At 40.9% G+C, this 19104-nt stretch overlaps 1 protein-coding gene across 4 annotated transcripts in view; it reads left to right on the top strand.

The window, feature by feature from the left end:
• NAXD (NAD(P)HX dehydratase) overlaps nt 1-19104 on the top strand; it is a 51490-nt gene that overhangs the window by 30517 nt on the left and 1869 nt on the right. For all 4 annotated transcript variants that reach the window (XM_082043384.1, XM_082043381.1, XM_082043382.1 and 1 more), the window contains 4 exons: nt 7262-7312; nt 7393-7497; nt 7859-7979; nt 16788-16908. In XM_082043384.1, the coding sequence (XP_081899510.1) occupies nt 7262-7312; nt 7393-7497; nt 7859-7979; nt 16788-16908 (398 nt within the window). The remainder of the gene's footprint in view (nt 1-7261; nt 7313-7392; nt 7498-7858; nt 7980-16787; nt 16909-19104) is intronic.

Here is a 19104-nt window from a genome sequence, read left to right as displayed (position 1 = left end):
AGGGGTGGTGGTAATTTCTTATGTGAGGTTTGAGAGCTTAGTGGAGTGATTAATGAGCTAGTGAGAGTTATGCATACAGGAACAGATAAAGTAAAACTGAGGCAATTAGGCTAGTGAAAGGTGATTTGTATAAATCCTGTTTACAGAGAGAGATTTTGATTGACGTTGCTGAGTTTTGAAAGGAGGATGAGTTCTTGTATTGGTTTGTGCAAGGTAATAAAAGTAAGTTTCAGAGTTAACTGTGTGTTTCCACCAGTGGGTAAATAAAAAAGCCAAACCAGTCACTGAAAATATGGCTCTAATGTGAAGAATCTCAAATAGTGGAACTCCAGTTTTAACATTTTTCAAAACTTGCTGTATCAAACATATTCTATTCAGGGAAGCTTCTCCCCCCTGCCAGCCCTGACTGCAGCCTTGAACGCAGCCTGAGCTTGGGATATTTGCCCACCTCTAGCTGTGCAAGATTACAAACTTCTGCTTGCCAAGCCCATTTTCCAAGCATCTCCACCACCGAGGTGTAGCCTGACCTCTATGCAGCTGAGTCCCTGCTAACTCTGCATTTATCCAGGCTCAAAGTGAGGAATGCAGAAATGCTTCCTAGGGATTTCAGTGCCTATTTGTAGGAACTGGTTTGCAGTGTGTTGAGGTCAAACTTTTTGGTTCCTCCCAGGCACCTTGAGGAGGAGGGTGCGCAGAAGCACTTCCAGCTGCAGCATTTACAGGGAAATTTCTGGCTATTTTTTCCCTTTTATATCTCTGTTCCAGACAAAACTATAGATTCAGGGTTATTGGAGGAGAGCAGCGTCCATGTGGAAAATACAAGCAGTTAAAAGGGCATTTCAACAGCAGTTTCTGATCCTAGCTTTCAGAAGAGGGTTCTTAGTAAAAGGGGCTGCTATTCCTTTTTGATTATTTAAGGTTGTGTGAGACCTAACCAGTGCCAAGTTATGCCCATTTACACATCTTTGCCAAATGAGAAGCTTGTCACTCTTGCTGCCTTGAGTCTGGCAGCTCCAGCTTAGGAAGCCAGGAGCCCAGGTCAATCCAGTGTTGTCACATCAGAAGCTCGGGCTGGAGCAGTGAAGCTGAGCTGTGCTGTCGGTCACCGGTATGTAACCAGCATTCCAGAAGGTAGAGTTTAAGGTTTTAGAGAACTCTTGTTTAAAGGACTTGACCTGCTTAGCAGCTCTCCTAAAATATTTCAACTTTACTTTGGAACATATAGCAGAAGATTCAATTACATATTTGGCATTCGCAGGTTACAGTATAATGCACTTTTGGTGGGCTGAAGGCAAGGTTATGCTGCTTCCTAAAATATTTGGGTGTCATTGTGGTCCATGCTGTCTATTACTATGGCATGCTGAAGCTTGAATTTCTTTTTGAGCATGTGGGTAAGGAATTTTGCCAAGAGCAGGCCAAGACATGACTCTTGAAGGGACCTAGGAAATGCAGTGTTCATTGCTGGTGTCAATAAAGGAAACTGTCTGCAGTGTCTTTCCTTTGACAATTTAATGACAATTTAATGCATCCTTAGTTAAAATTATTTACTATTGTGGGATAAATGTCACTTTTTATACGATGCTATTGCATTTTTTGTTTATTTCATGAAAACTAAATATTTTATTAGAAACACTGTCTAATTTCCCAGTTCTTCCCTTTGCAAACACCAAATGCCATAGTTATTGTGTAGATAAACCAGTTCATCGGGAAGAACACAAGTAGTGGTAGAACTAATAAAGGATGTGTAAATAGGGTTGCTGGCGCATGGGCTTGGTGGAGAAGTCCAGGCTATGGGTGCTCACTGTGGGCGCACCACCTGCTCTCTACTCCTGTGGCCTCAACGCAACTACTCTATGCCATGGCTGATGACATATCCTTTGATTGTACCTAGAAGATCCATAACCATTTATTCCTCTCTCATGTGTTTCCCCTGTTCCCCTTTTCCGTGTTTTTTTGCAGTCTTTGTCTCAACTGGCTCATCTGGACCCGTTCTCTTTTTCCGTAATAATTGTGGAAGTGCGCAAGAGTCCTGGATGTTAGTCAGTGCAGGTGACTCTTGTGTCTCTCAGCACAGCCACAGGCTAGCAAATGGATAAATCGTGTCACGCTTTTCTGCATTTCAGTGCTCACTTTCACCAGTAGCCTGTCCATTTGTTCTTCCAGACTTCTTCCTCCTGCAGTCCTTTCCAGCCTGAATGATTCAGATTTTGTGTGTGGTGTTCTGGTTTCAGTGTGTTGGGCATTTGGAGTTTTTGTTGGTTGGCTGGGCTTTTTTTGTTTGTTTGGGTTTGTGTGTGTGCTGGTTTTTTGTTTTGTTTTTTTGTTTGTTTGTTTGTTTGGGGTATTTTTTGTTGTTTTCTGTTTCAAAATAAATATTGGAATTTGGTTTCGGGAATCTATTTTAAAATTCTCATGTGAAAACTGGGACAGAGAACACAGATTTCTACTAAAACAAATGCATTGCATTTGAATGAATAGCTTCCACCGTAATAAATGTATTCATTAAAACACATAAATTCTTTGCCTTTGCTTTGTAAATTTTTCCAGTTACAGTAAAGTGTTACCTTTAACCAGATCCACATGGAACACTGTTTTCTAGTGTGACACAACTTCTTTTTCAGTTCTTATTGAGTAGATTGCTTGCATACAAGTCTTGGATGGATACCCAGTCACAGAGCAAAGATTTTTCAGGAAATGTTGTGTTTCAAGAGCAGAGTGGGTGTAGAGTCAGGTTAATTTCACCCCCTCTGCCTCTTCTCCCCTCAGCCACCTCCACCAAAAATTGCAGTCACTGAAATATTATTTTGGGCATTCCTAAATGTTGATTGTTTGGTGCCACTAACAAATGATAACTGTGCGGGTGGTTGTCCTATACAGCACCTTCATGGGATGTCTGAATCCCAGGTCATTTCCCCTTTGACTTAATTAGGGTAGAAACTTAAACTTTGGCCTCAAATTGTTAGGAGAGAAAGCTCTTGTTAACAGATTTATTCTAGTGTGAGTCCTGCAGTTTTGCAGTTCATTGTTGCCGTTTTTGATCACAGAGGGCTGGATCCTGTTTCCCTCTTCTCATTCAGATGTCGTGAGCTAACTCATACAAAACAGAATATCTCTAGCAAGAGACTGCCCAAACCCCTGTTATTAGGGCTCTTGACATGATAGGCAAGAAGAATGGGATTTGGGCCTGGCTGTGAGTGCCACAGAGGAAGTATTCAGTCTTCGATATCTCAGCTAACCAGTGTGGTTGTAGGTCAAGAGGGTGGATGACAGCAATGTGTCATTCTCTCCTCGTTGTTTTCTCTGCTTCGTGACTAGTGCCAAGGTTGCCCCATGAGACCAGTCCTTCGTTGCTGGATGTCCTCGAGTGATTAGGAATCAAGGGAAGGAAGCGCTCCTACCTTGGTCTGAACCAAACTGAACCACACCTCTGTTGTAGTATCATATATTCTGTTCACAGAAGGATAGTCCATTGGGATATCTTGGAGCTAGAATGTCCAAAATCTTAATATTCAAAATGCCATTGGAAGAGAAAGGGTGGTGTCTTGGGTTTATCATTGATAGCTGTATGTGTTGCTGTTCACTTGTGTGATTCACGTTTGGATTTCAGGTCTTGTCTTAGTAACTTTTCTTACTATTTTTGATTGGCATTGTTCTCTTCTAAATCCTTTCTCATATAAATATTTGTTACATGGGTCAAAACTGAACAGAGGGTTCCTTGCCAATACATAGAGTCCTATCAGAAACAGTTAAATAGGTTTTGGTGTAAAAGTAGAGTTAGTCTGAGCTGTGTTCATTGTGCAATTAATAGTGAAGGTTCTTCTCTATGCTGCAAGTATTAAACAGAGAAAGTCCATGCCAACTGTGGAGATACAGATTCAGCTGAAAATTCATTTTTGCCTCCAGGAACAAAATATTCCACACAGAGGACATGTCTGTTATTGCTGTAAACACCTCTTATGCCAATTTTTTTTTAGGGAGTATCTGCAGTAACAGTATTTGAAAGTGGGCCTAATCTCACCTAATCCTTTGTGTCTAAAAATAAACCAGTAAGGTGTCTCTGCTCCCTCTGTGATAGCTGAGTAGAGACCTTATGGCTGGTGGTGGTTCACCCCACCCTAAAAACGGTGTCTAAGCAAGACAGGCTGAATTGCTCACTAGTGGTGACCTTTAAATGGCAGCAGGTGGGATGGGCCCTGGCCACAATCAAAAGGAAACAGAGGTTCTCCAGTCAGTGTTGTGTCCTTCAAATGGGTGGTTGTGTTACAGGGGTTCTATTATCTCTGCTACTGCTTTATTACAGTTACCAGATTACCCCCTCACTCCCCAGAACTTCTTTTCCGAGGACCCTTGTCTGTCTCCAAGTGGTTTCTCTTTGCGTTTAAGGAAGGAAGAGGAAAGGAAAGGAAAACAATTAGGGTAGCGGGTCTGTTTGGTTTGTGTGTGTTGTGGTGTGTGTTTGTTGGGTTTTTTGTTTGTTTTGTGTTTTTCTCAATCAAAAATGAGCTTTTCAAATAAGACAAAGGACTTGTTATACCCCAATTATTTGTTTTATAAGGAGAGAAAGAAAAGGCAACGATCACTCTGTTAGAATAGAAACTGATACCTCAGAGACTTGGTACAACAATAAAAGTTGCTTGGCTGGTAGATTTTACTTAGCTAGATGAAATTTCTCTTAAGAGCAGAGGTCAAACGTCTCGGGATTGTGGAGGATGTGCTGGAGAGGCAGGAACTTATAATGTTATTAGAACAAAATGTCTTATTTCTCTGGAGTGTACCAGTGACCCAGCCTTCCAGAAGCTGTTTACCTGTACATATACTATCATGTTTTGTAACTTCCACCCTTTTTCTTTTTTTTTTGTACTCACATTCTTTTGGTGCACAGTGGATCTTCAGGATTCTAGATTTAAGATACCTATATAGACAAAAGTGGAAATTCTAACCAGTAATCCAGATGACAGTTATGAGGCAACATGAAAAGGAGCCAAACAATAACAGCAGCAGCCAAACCTTAACTGTTTCAGGCACAGAACTTTGTCAAAATTAGTTACATGGATTGCTCATAATGAATTCATGTGAATAGCTGGGGAGGTTAAGGACTTTGAGATCTGGTATCTTGCTTCAGTCTTCCTTATGGGATCCATTGGGGAAATCTTTTTTGGTTTTAAAGAATGAAGTGTTATGAAAGACTGGCTTACTAAAGTTGACATACTAGAATAAACTGATGATTCATATTAGTGGGAAGTGGAGCAGTAATAATTTTAAGTGTACTGAAGGAGTTTGATGAAGCTGCTAAAGTACGAAAACATTCTAATTTATACCAGTTAGAAAATAGAGTTGCAGTAAATGGTGTTTGTATCTTCAAAAATTGGGGGAGGATGATCTGAATGCTGTTATACATAATACCTCGCTAACCTCTGGAGTGCTCAGTGCTGCATGGTGTCTAATCAGAACAGCTTAGTATGGTTCAAAAATAACTGGACCTTTGGATGTATAACATTCATTTTATATGGTGGGGGAGAAAAAAACCACCAAACATAAACTTGGTTGCTAGATCCACAGCCTTGTTTTATTATAACCAAGTGAGTCAAATTAAACATAATTGTTAATGAACTTAACACAGCAGGGACAGCGCACTATGGCTTCTGTAAAGGAAAACTGAGCTGTGCACATCTGTGCAGATTAGCATTAATGAATAAAGAAATTACTCTGTCTCATAAATTTCTTAAAAGCTTTACAAGTAAGGCTCTCTGGTTTTCAAGTGTGTCACAACTACTTCTAGGTATATTTTGAGATTCTGTCCTTGCACAGCTGTTAAACGTATTTATTCATAAATTTGAATAATTTATTAGTAGCTGAATGGTGTATGAGTTGTGTAAAACTTGCAAGTGGTTCAAAATTATTTAAGTAGCTGAATATAAGAGAAGACTTGTGGTTGTTCCGTTGGGATCAAGACAAGGATGGGTACTCAGCAGCCTGTGGCACAGCCCGAGCCAAGACCTGTGTAAGCGAATGTACGTCACGGAAAGGTTTTTATTCTGTGGTGGCTTCTGATGTCACTGCAGGTGTGTGTAGGGACAAGTCCTCAGGCTTGGGGCAGTGGGTGGTGTTTCAGTCTCACACTTGCAATATGCAGACGGTGCCCAAACAAGCAAAAGTACTGTTGGCTTGAAGCACGCTGCTAAATTCTGATCGTCCATTTAAAAATAGAAGGGAAAGATTTCGACTGGTATTGGAAAAAAATCAGAATCAGGCAGGAATGAGTTAGTGAGGGTATGTACGTGCCATAATTAATTTACAGGAAGGTGGGTGGTATTTATTTTGACCACAATACAAGAACAGAGGTATGTTCAATACCCTGAACATTAATTAAAAACTGCTTCCTTATTCCTTACATAATGTCTTGCTAACCCGTGGAGCTTGGTGCCATATGATAGCTAATCTGAAGAGCTTAATAACATTCAAAAAATAATTAGACTTTTGGGTGGATACCATCCTCTCTGTTATCTTATACAGGAGAAAGATAAACTCTCCGGCTTTGAAGACAAGTTGGTAATGACCAACATTCAAAAAACTTAGGACTGTGAGCCATTGCTCATTTGAAAAACTTCAATATCAGTTGCCACTGTTTGGTTAGGAGAGAGAACAAGTACAGATGGGCTACTGGGTGTTGCTGCTTGCTGAAAAACACTTTTGAAATGGTCTGTTATCTGAGCTGCCTTTATTTTCATTTGAAAGTATAAAACCTCCAGGACCACAAGTGAAATGACATGTTTTATGTACAGCTTGTCTCAGGGTGTTTGTTTGTATATAAATTCAAATACCACAATGCGGCTATCATCAGAAAAGCAACTGAAATTAGTGTCATAGTTATTGGTAGATTTCTATAACGACAATACGGATTTGGATTATTTTTTTTTTTAATTGGAGATGTATGTTTGCTATGTACAATTTACATTGGCATTGCATGCCTCCTGCAACAGAGAGAGTGAGATTGCTTGCTTGTTTTCATAGCAGCACCAAAGCATCAGTTATGGAAACCCTGTTGACGCTGCTTATACTTGAACCAGGGGGAAAACAATGTAGCTGTAAAATTACCAGTTGATATTAAAATGTCTTATATTAGTTTGCAGAACATAGCAGATTTTTTTCTGTCTTATTTTGTAAAAACAACTTATATGAATGGATTTATTGTATGAATTTGTTTTGGATCTTATGAGATTTAAATTAGCAAATGTCTTAAAGTTATCTGCATTTTTTGCAGGGTATTATAGAAAAATCAAAAGTGAAAGGAATTCCTATCATTATCGATGCTGTAAGTATTTTCTTGATTCAATCAGTGGTTTGACATTGAAGAATCTATTCAGTAAATGTTGTTCTTACTGTTTTTTGCAGGATGGACTGTGGCTCATTTCCCAGCAGCCTTCTCTTATTCAAGGCTACCAGCGAGCTATTCTCACTCCAAACTACATGGAGTTTAGTAGACTATATGAAGCCATGGTGAGCTGTTTTCTTTCTTGATATTTAAGTTTGTGCAAGTTTAGTCTTCTAATCTTTAAAAATAAACAACTTATTACTGGGTTGAACATTATTTGCTGTCTCTTATATGCAAAAGAAGCATTCTCTGGGTTTTTATTTCATGGGATAATTGCCACAACAATGCATATTCTGAAAAAGAATTATTTTGTAAAGACGACCCTTTCCTTTACATTTTTTGGCACTGCAGTGTGTATAGAAAAAAATACCTGAAAAGACTGATGATGCTGCTTTCCCCCCACCCCCATATGCTGAAGTAGCATGTGTTAGAATATGTTGTTCTAGCAGTAAAATATGTACTGTGTATGGAATTCTTGTGTTGTAGCTTAGAGACCCCGTAGACAGTAGTGATCACCATGGATGTGTATTAAGACTCAGCCAAGCCATGGGGAATTTGACAATTGTTCAAAAGGGAGAAAGAGATCTGATTTCAGATGGAGAGAAAGGTAAGTGAAGCCTTTTGCTTTTAGCAGCGTGTTTTGTTTGTTTGTTTGTTTTCAGTCATAGTCCAGTGGTTGGACTATATAGTGACTGGTTGACTGTATTTCCCTGGAGATTGAAGGGCAGGGATGACTCTCTTTGCAGATCACCTTTAGATGATTATGGAAGTTGATATTTTAAGAGTGCAACTTAATTTATTTGCTAAAAAAAGTTACTGATTTTCTCATTTAAATGGCGGTAACTTACGTTTTATGTTACGCAGGTATTGAGAAATTATTTTTTTAATCTTTATGAACTGTTTTTAGATCATTAGTTGATATAGCCTGTATAAGGGTAGATATTGCTAAATTAATGCAGAATAATGGTGTTGTTTCACCATATATTGGTGTGTCTGAAAAATAAAGACGTCTTCAGGTTCATGAGCTGCTCAGTTCCTCGATACCATCTACCATGGGGCTGTAGCTTAGCATGTACGTATATGACTTGTACATTAGCACTGGCAATTTAAAAAACAAACAGAAAATTAACTCCAGATTGTCATTACAACTTTTTAAAACAGTCACTTACTAATATGGTTAAAGTATACTTAATAAAATTAGCAGCCTATCTGATGCATTTTGTACTGATCCCTTCCTGTGATCACTATAAAATTAATTCATGAGTGCCTTCATTGCATTTTGACTGGTCTTATGTCACATACATAACAAGCAGCAGCTCTGCCTCTAATTACTTGAAATGCTAATCTCTGATAAATGTTTATGCTGCTTCAGAACCATTTTGTATATACAGTCAATTTTTCATTATTGGGAGCCATGGGAGTCTTTTATAACAGAAAACCAGATGTAATATGGCAACTGGCTCGTGCAGAGACACTTTCCGCGTCTCCCCGTTAGTACAGATGCTACAGCAGACCGTCAAGCAAGCTGGGATCTGGAAGCAATGTAGTTATGCCGATGTGCTGCCGGACTTTGGCTGGTCACACAGCAGCCAGGTTGCCCTGTGTGAAGCCTCCTGTCATATTTGCACCTGTAGCAGACCTGATTTGTAACCTGGGACGGTCAGGGCAGGCGTCAGGGACAATGAACTCAGAACTCCTGGCTCCAGTTTATACCATGTGGAGAGCTTTAAAGCACTGCAGTATGTCTTCTTTCTCTGTTTTTGTGTCAACAGTGTTCTTTTTATGCAAGATTGTTGCTTTTTTTTTTAAATGAATGTTGAGAAAACTGACTGAGGGCTTTCGATTGGGCACCTTACCTGGGATATCTCTTTTCTCCTCTTGAGCTGTTATTCTTGAGATAAGCGTACCCACACCATTGCTGGAGAGAGGGGACACTCAGTTTACATCGTTGCTTTTCATTCAGGATTCAAAAAATCAGGAAATAACTCAAACTCTATCCAGTTTCAATTTTGAATGTTCAAGTGCAGCACAAGTTTTGTGAATGTCTTGTGTGCTTTTGGACCTTTTTGTTGTTGTTCGTTTTGTTGTTTTTTTTTTTTTTTCCTTGTTCTTTGTGCTCTGATGCTTTCGTTTTTGTTTTTCTTTAAGTGGCTTTTTGATTTGAAATAAGACCAATCCTGTGCCTTTATAGCAGTTGTTTGATGACCAGCTATAGATGCCTCTCTTGTTCTTACCTTGGTTCTATCACTGATGCTTTCACTCTCCTGGATTACAGACATCACAGGCAGCGTTGCTCAGCCTTAAGAAAGTGGTTGTCAGGTTTAATACAGGTTATGATGTCTGTTACAAACACTGTTTTTAGGGTTTGTGTTGCTCACAATAAGGTTCTCAACAATTTCGCAGAAACTATAGGCCTCAGTTTCCTTTTAACAAAAATGTTCTTTGGGTCTGGGAGTTACTGTTGTTGAATTTTTTAAGAGCTTCTCAAATGTGAAATTACACTGAGAAAGGAGATTTTACTGTCTGCTCTGTGCCACAACACAGAACATGTTGTCATGTCACTGACTTTGAACTCTCCACCAGGTTTTTTGCTCTTCTGCTTTTTTTCATCTGTCTGTACTTTTGATCTGATGTCATTTTCTTTCAGCCGAGACAGCGTACATCACAGTTCCAGTGTGAGGGAAATCCAGATCCTTGGTTCAGGCCAATGTCCTCTGAGCACAATCAAATATTATGAAAAGATTTGCCTACTCCTCATTCTCTTGCCTGTTTTTCATATCATCTGTTTGTAGTGCTTAAACCGTACCTGTTGCCAGGCATTTACTGCTTGAGCTCATGTGCTTAGCACACTGATACTGTAGTTTCCGCTTCTAAACTTTCTCATTTGGGAATATACTGCATGCATGCTTTCTGGGAAAAAAAAAATAAAGTCTCAGTGCTCTCCAGAAAAACTTGAAACTGCAAACTTCATGTGGCTTTTAGTGTTCTATGCTTGGCTGTTGTAGAAGAGAGGCTTGCTGAGGATGCAGGATTTTTCAGCAGGGAAGACTGGCTTGCTGAATACTCCATAGGTTATAGTGATTGTGGTGGTTATTTTCACAGTACTCTATTTCGTGAGTCTGTAGGAAATTCAGTATCCAATTTACTTCTGTTAGTTGAAGATGAAAAAGGTTATTGGTTGATTTGATAGTGAGCTGGAAGCACAGGTGTCAGTGAAGGATTACTGTCGGCAGATAGCTCTGTATTCTGTGTAGACAGGCACAATAAATTCTGGTTGGAAGCTGAAGCTTAATAAATTCAGATTAAAAACAAGGCGGGTTTTTATTAAGAAAAAAATTAGGTATGGCAATAATGTACCTAGAATTTTGATGGATTCCCAAACTGTGGATTATCTGGACACCTCTGATGTTTGTTTTTACAGATCAGATTAGATGATGCAGGTGGTTTCTTCTGGCCTTAAAATCAGTATTGAATCATGTACAAGGCCTTGGTGAAACCAGTGCCAGTCCTCCATTATAAAGGAGGTTTTTCTAAAATTTGTCTCTTTTTCAGTTATGAGCTGCCAACTTCCCTGTAAACGTAATCACCAAGATTTTAAATTAAGTTTTATATACTCTTTTTGTGTTTCCTTTTGCAATTTCACATTATAGCTTGGTCTACAGTTGTTGATTCCCTGCTCTGCAAAGATGGGCTTCACCATGCTCTTGGTAGGTGATATCAGTGCCATCACTGACCAGGGTAGGAATGAGTACTCAGCCTGTGGGTAAAAGGTAAGTCAGCTTTTATTCACTATGGCACAGCTCTCTAAGGTTTTCTTTTTATTATTCTTTAGAGAACTGGTCAGTAATAAAGTGTGGTTATACCAGTCATAGTTCCTAACATGTTTAAAATTTGGTTAGGTCCTTGAAGTAGGGGATTTGGATTTTAAGTTGATTTTAATGTCAATGTCATAATGAGTTTTTCTGTATTTTCCCCAATACCTCCCTTCCAAAAGGCAGACTTAATGTGTAACCAGCCCACTTCTGCCTGCGACTGCTTTTTCTTGGAGCCAACAGCCAAACATAGTTTCCCTGCTGTTGCCCAGCTCTGCTCAAGAGAAGCAAAGAAGCATGTGAGAGGGATTGTTGAGTACTGAATATGGGGTAAAAAGCCAGCTCTTGCCAGAAATCCCCGTGCAGTACTTCTGATTTCTGCCATTCATTCCCTGTACAGCTGGAAAGGAAGCCATTCAGTGCTTGTCAGCCCCTGGCTTGCTCAGCTAAAAGCTCCTTCTGCGTCCAGCTGCCCAGCAGGTTCTGCCTCGATTTTTAACTCGAGCGGCAGCACCTTTGTCTCTGCTCCTGCTTCTGCAGAGGGAGCAAACTGGGGAGGCTGTGGTTCCTGTCCCCTCGGCCACTGTGCTCCCCATTGCACACACAGCCCAGCCGCTGTCTGCCTGGCATTGCTCGTCTGCCATCACGCCATCCCCTGGCTCCTGCACCTGTCCGAGAAACACCGTGTAAAATTTGGATTATTTTCTTTTAACCTAAATCACCTGGTCTCTCACACTCAAGGACCTATCTAAGTTTTAAAAGTGTGATTAGGGAATATAAAAGTATAAGCACCCTTTATATAAAAGCCAACTTACATTTTCCACATGGAGTGATTTCTCCAGCCCAAGTCATTAATCTTGGTTTCCCTGTCTGTATGTACCCTGGGACATACCTCTGGGAGTCCACAATCTCCAGCTATGTAGTTTTGTGAATTAACTTGCAAAAGGAAAAAGATAAACTTCTTACTAGCATAAACATCTGCCAGGTCAGAGATGTATGTTGGTAAAAGATTTTACTCAAATCTGATATTGGTCTAAACCTGAGTCTTGCTTTTGGTGGAGCACAGTGGTCCTTTGACAGCTACATTATTTTGCATAGTAAAGGGAGATCTTAAACCTTTAATTAAATGAGAGTATTTGTTCTGTGGGTAGCTGATGTCAGCTGATCTAATACAGTTGGATCATATCAGAAGTCAGAATGATCGTACCTTCCATGTATGGATCCCTGCGCACATTAGGATCCTAAAGTGTAGCACTCCTGCTCTGTAAGAGGAAAACAAGTGCAGTCAACTTGTTCAGGACGTCCGAGATTCAAGAATTAAATTTTAGTCTCCAGGCTGCCTTCTGGTCTGCAGTCTCAGTAAGTGTGCTGTTTCACACAGGTTCTTTAACCTTTATCATCATCGGTAGTAAGTGTTAAGCCTTAACTAGCTATCCTATATTTCACATTTTGTGTTCTAAATGAAAACACACTACTGTGTGGACATTGTGAATCAAGAACATGCAGGCATATGTTACTTTTTATACTATGTGGGCCTTTGCTTTTCTAACCAATGTGCTGAGGAGCCAGTGTTGTAGGTAGGGCTGCCTGTGTACAACCAGAGCAAAATTTGTGCTTCCGTGTTAACTCAGTGCTTGATCTCACCAAAACCTACTAAATTCCATTTTATTTTTCTTTCAAAGAGAGGGCAACTATTTTCAGTTACATAACAGGCTTTTTTTTTTTTTTTCCCCTAATTAAGCATACAGTACTCCTAAATGGGTCATTCTGGGCTTTTGGTCTGCCAGCACAGTTTGAGCTGGAAGTTCCATCAGCTTAAAACTTCCTGGCAATGGCGTAGTTAAGCGTGATACCATGGTCCGAATGCTCCTCCAAATACTAATGTTTATCTTATCTTCAAGGCCTGCTGAAAAGGGAGTGATGATAACTTATTTTATGGCCTGAAATATATTAAGCATAGAGCTACTAAATTACTTGCCCGTGGGTACCCAGGAAGTGTGGTATAGCATTTTTAATTATTTAGAACTTAAAACTCTTGAATTTCTACTTTCCAATATTGTGTCAGTATGACAGCCTTTTTCTTTTAGTTTTTTTTTTTTCTGTTGCTCTCTTACTTTAGTACAAACTGTTCTGATGGACTTAGGTAAGCAAGAAATCTGGGTGACCGTATGTGAGGGACATTTGCTGCATACGGTTCTGGCTGTTTAATCGCTGAGATTATGTTGAAACTATTGAATAGGGCTGCGGTGGTTCTGACTCAAGCAGATCTCCTTGCCATACTTCATTCAGCGATGTCTTCAACAACATTTTTATTTCATTTAGCCTTTTATTATGATAGTGTGTGTGCTCCATGGGTAAGTGCTAGGGAGTTGGGTCTTTTTCAGGATGTTGCTTGGTACAAATCAGTTTTCATTAAAAGACTGTCTATTAATTGCACTAAAGGTTTGGCGTGGCTTGCTGTTGTTGGTTCTGGTGGGGTTTTTTTGTTTGTTGGTTTGCTTTTGTTTGCTTCTTTGGGTTTTCATTTTCTTGTTTGATTCCTCACCCTGTGAAATAAAGACATCAGATCTGGTAGCCCAGACCTATTAAAAACCAAAACAAGACATCCTGCCCCAGCAGCCACTGTGACCGGCACTGGTTGTGTGTTTCTATCTCTGAAGGTCTGTCAGTTGAACCACAGATGAACCTCTCCGTTATTTTGGTTGGGACTGGTGTCAGGCTCATTGACCTTAAGTGGCCCCATTGCTGCCTTTCAACACTGGCACATTGTGGTGATTTCAGCCTTTGCATTTTCCCTGTTCAACATCCAGTTGTCTTGGTCTCCTCAGCTATTCCGCAAACCACGTTTTCTAAGTTTTCAGATGTGTGTGTGTGTGTTCATCCCTAGTTGAACGTGGTGTAGCCTCACCGAGCAATGAACCGAAAAATACTTCATCCTCATGTAAATACATCGTTCTGCATCTCTCCAGGGAACAGAACTACCCGCCTTCTCAGCATTGCTGCTATTTGGTCATGACCATCTAATCGAGGTCTTGTAATGCTGCCGCTGGTTGTCACGGCTCAGCGCAGCACACAAGGACGTCACCCCTGTGGTCCTCAAAGATCTGCTTGAGCTGCCTTCACAGCAGGTCACAGGCATGCGGTGGGGGATGTTGGACGGCAGTTTGATTTGTATTGTTCTAGGAGAAGGCTGGGAAAAGCATCAGGCAGACTTTGTCCTTTGCAGATTTGGCAGTGTGCCACTTTGTCTAGATGGTAGTGTGGGATTCCTTCTTTTATTTTAAAAGCTCTTAACAGCGGCTATACTTCAGAGGAGGTTTTGATTCCTTTTCCCATTGCCTGTTGTCGTGTTCATCTCCCTTTTATTTTGAGATGTTCTTTGAGGAAATGAGCCCCTGCGCGAGAATTGCCCGAGCATTATACCTTTCCCTCCTCATTGAAGTGAGTTTCCTGCAGTTCTGCTTCTTTGAAGCTATTGCATGGATTTGTTTTCCAGCATCTCTGTGCAGAGTACAAAGGTCTGCTTTCGTTGTTGCCTGTGAGGCAGTTGCACATATTTGAGACTTACTTTTCCAAAAGAAAAAAAAAAAAAAAACACACAAACAAAAGACCACTTCTTTTTTTTTTTTTTTTATAGCAGGGTATTATAATTGGCCTGGTTTGAGGAGATCTTGCTTTCCTGTACAGCTCAAAACAGCCTGGAAGGTTGTGGGGCTAGAGAATAGTGGCAGATGGTGACATACAGCTAATAAGCAGGGGCTTGTGCTCAGCTGTCAGTCAGAAGGCCCCAAAGCTTTTGAACAGAGGATTTCCATCCTGCCTCCTGCCAGGAGTTCAAGCCCTCAAAGTGAAAATCCTGTGAGATACCATCTTCAAAGTAGCAGAATTAGAGGTAATTTCTCCAAAGCACTGTATATATATATATTTTTTTTTAATAAGCCATGCCACCTGAAAGGGCCTACCTTTTCCAAATAGCTAACTCGGAAGAGCATCACGCTTGTGAAACGTGACATTAACTACTGCTCACTGAGAAACACATCCAGAATTTTAATTTGGGAGGGATGGGGGAGGGGACAGAAGATTGGGAAAATTAACTGCTGGCAACGCTGCAGCCCTGTCTGCTCTGTTCATGGTGACTAATGAATCTTTGCCCTCTCAGTGGCAGCAAAAATGCACAACTGCCTGGCCTCCAGCAATTACTGCTGGAAGAGTTGGTAAGGAATGGAAGTGAAGCGCAATTCCTTGCTGCACTGAGTAACGAAAAGCAGAAATGAACTATGCTAATGGACTGGAAAGGGTTTACTTGTGCTAAGTAGTTTTTTGCCGCTTGCTATTTAAGAAGGTTTACCTGCAAGTCCTGCAATTTTGTGCAGATATTTTTCTGATTGTTTTATAAGAAAAAAAAAAAAATCCTTTTAAAATATGGGTAGTGCTTCCTGTAAAACACTTGGGCTGCTCTGTTCATACACCTGAGAGGTCACTTGAGAAAACTGAGGTAAGAGCTTGTTGTCCAAGCAACATCTTGCTTTGTACTCTGCTTGTGTGCTTGGCACGCTCAGGAGCTCACAAATGGTTGTGTGCACAGTCCTGGACCCGAGCAGCTCCCCAGTAGCTGACTTGAGATGCGAAGGATCGCTACTTGGCCGCCAGTGATTCTGCCAGCTCTCCCATTCTTCTAGGAGGAGAAAATAAATCTCTCCTGTTTTTTTTTCAGAGCCTAGCAAGAAGGAAAGCTGAGGGTAGGTACATACCCACAAGAGGGTTCAGGGAAGGGCAGCAGAATTGGTGTGCTTTTCTTTTGGTGTGTCTTTATGTGTCCTTCAGGCTTCCCGCTTGGGCTTGTTGAGAGTGGAGAACAAAGGAGTTTGATTTAGTGAAACCATTTGCGTGTTCTTTGTAGTTAAAGCTCCACAAAGAGATGAGTTTGAGCAAGGTCCTTTGTATACTTAAAATAGAAATGTAACATCTGATATTCTGACAGAGCCTACCTACCGCGTCACTGCTGACAGAAGCTTATGTGGGTACTCAGGACACTGTTGATGGGCAGAAGAAGAGGTTTCTCTTTGCATATGTTTTTTACAAAGCCTAAGGAAAAGGCAGGTTTCAGTAAAATACCTTTCTGATGGGCATGGCAGAAGATCTGATATTTTGGTTCCGTTTTGCATTTGCTCTTTGTGAAACACCTTGGTTTATATTTGTAAACTCCAAAGGTCAGAGGCTCTGAGGGCTGTGTTTGTACAATGGCTTTGTGGAGGGACCTGCTTCATTTTGTGGTGGTTGCTCATCGTGGCAGCATCAGTTCATGTGAATCACTAAACTCATTAGCGACTGAATCTTTTATGCAGGCTGAGTGGAGAAAGTGTGCGGTTGTGCAATGTCACTTGTAAAGGATTGGAAAGCAATTAGAAAAGTATATTTTAAGTGTTAATGCAATAATTTTCTTTTAAAAATAGTGTATTTCAGCATATGCTGCTGCCTGGAATTAACCTGCCCCCTGTTAATCGCTGTGTGCCTGAGAGGTTAAAACCCTCACAGCTACAGTGATACCATTGTAATGAGAAGAAAAAATGCACATTACTTTGTTTTTTGGTTTTTGTTTGTAGTACTTGTGTGCAGTCACGAAGGAAGCAGCCGGAGATGTGGTGGACAGGGAGACCTCCTGTCTGGTTCTCTTGGAGTCTTAGCACACTGGGCATTCCTTGCTGGAGCAGAAAAAACAAACGGGTATGAATATTAACTAGTTACTTCTTAATTCTCGTGAGTCTGTGTTCTCCTGTAGCAACTGTTGTCGACCTGCTATAGCAATTTCCAAATGAAATTGGAGTCGTTGGGACTAAGGTATCCACGTGCTTTTAAAAAATGCTGTTCTAGAGCAGTCTACATAATAGTTAGAATTTTAATAAGACAAGCTTTGCAGTAATCTAACATCTCCCAAGTTTGAGGTAGAAGAAGAGTGTGAACCTGGATCAGTTCCTAAGGACATACATATATATCTATACATCTATATATCTGTCTACATGTAGATAGGTATATGGAGCATGTGTTTTCAAAGCGATCGAATGCAAGCAGAAAGTATGAAGAATAAATAAGTGGCAGTCACTGGCAGTAACATCTCTGTAATTTAGAAAACATGTCATTCAGATTTATTTTTGTAATTTGGTAAATCATCTTGCATTGCACCCAAGTAATTCAGTGGGGCAGTTAAGTTGAAACTTGCAAATAAAATACAATTTCAAAGAGGGCAACCATGTTAAGGCCAAATGGCAGTCCAGTTTGGTCATACATAAAGCAGCCATGCAGCTGCAGCGGACTGTTCACTCTTTTGTTGAATTCTGTCAGTTCCTGTCCAACTACTTGGTCCATCTAGTCACGTAGTATTTCTGTGACAGTCGCTGCTGTAAATAAAGATGAAAGGAACCTTGACACAAGCTGTTCAGGAATAACAGTCCCTCTTGCCGATAAGTAATGAGGAATTGGAGCTTGAGGAGTGGAGGAGAGGTTTTGTAGTCTTGGATGCTACCTGCAGATGCACACAGATCACAGAATCGTAGAATAGTTTGGTTTGAAAGGGACATTGAAAGGCCATCTAGTCCAACCCCCTGCAATGAGCAGAGACATCTGCAACCAGATCAGGTTGCTCAGAGCCCCGTCCAGCCTGGCCTGGAATGTCTCCAGGGATGTGGCATCTAACACCTCTCTGGGCAACCTGGGCCAGTGTTTCACCACCCTCAGTGTAAAAAATTTCTTCCTCATGACTAGCTTGAATCTCCTTCTTTTAGTTTAAAACCATTACCCCTTGTCCTGTTGTAACAGGCCCTGCTAAAAAGTCTGTCCCCATCTTTTTTATAGGCCCCTTTTAAGTACTGAAAGATGTCTATGGGAGTTAACTAGTAACTAGTCCGTGCTTGTCTTACTGTGAGAGCACTGCAGTGGGTGCCCCAGGAAGAATGAGGGATCAGTTGAACCAGATCTGAAATCCAACATACCCAGAATGAAAAATGAAACCAAGATTGTTTATCTGAAGTTTCAGCTGCCAGTACAGGAGAAATTTTATTTTACTTCATTAAAAGTGTGACTTCATTTTTGCATAGTGTACAACAGATGAGTATTAAATTGTTGGAGAGATTAACAAATGCAGCACCTGTTCTCCAGCCTCTCCTTAGTTGGGCTCCTGTGACTCTTCTGAACAGCTGCCTCAGAAACTCCTTTATTTTATAGATGAAGAAAAAGTGGGAGAGTATAATTGGCATCAGCAATACATAGTTTCTGCTGTGGTGGTGTTAAGGTGACCCTTTGGAAACACCTGCTCTCCCAATCCTGTGTATCTCAGGTGTTTGTTACAGGAAAGGAGGAGCTTTTTGGGTTCCCTGAATGGGGGCATCAGCTTGGTGGCTGGACTGCCTGCAGTCCTTCCATGCTTAGGCCTGGCTCTGTTTCAGAACAGGTATACGCAGAGCAGGATTTTGAAACAAAGATTGCACTGGCTTTCAGGGGTGCTAGTGGTGTAGTAGGTAGGATTCTCCTGTTAAGTAGAGAGGATGCTGAGGCAATACCTTTGGAGTGTGGTCTGTATCAGACTGGTTGTGCAGTAGCCTTAGAACTACGTGCTTCACGTTTCTTCAGCCCAGAAGCTTGTGCACAGCTTTTGTTTCAGAGCAGTATTTGAGCATCCAAGGTTGATTCTCAAGGTGTCTTAAATAATCACTCCTGCACCTTGACGAGTGTAAGAAGTTGATGTTTTTGAGGAAAAAATACTCAAAGCTGCCCTGGTAATGCCTAAGGGCAAGTGAACATGAGCCCGCAGTGTGCCCCGGCAGCCAAGAGGGCCACCTGTGTCCTGGGTGCATCAAGCACAGCATGGCCAGCTGGGCGAGGGAGGTGATTGTCCCGCTCTGCTCTGCACTGGTGCGGCCTCACCTG

Source organism: Streptopelia decaocto (genome assembly GCF_964273445.1).
Source record: "Streptopelia decaocto genome assembly, chromosome: 1".
NCBI classification, from domain to species: domain Eukaryota; kingdom Metazoa; phylum Chordata; class Aves; order Columbiformes; family Columbidae; genus Streptopelia; species Streptopelia decaocto.
This window is presented reverse-complemented; position numbering and strand designations above follow the sequence as displayed.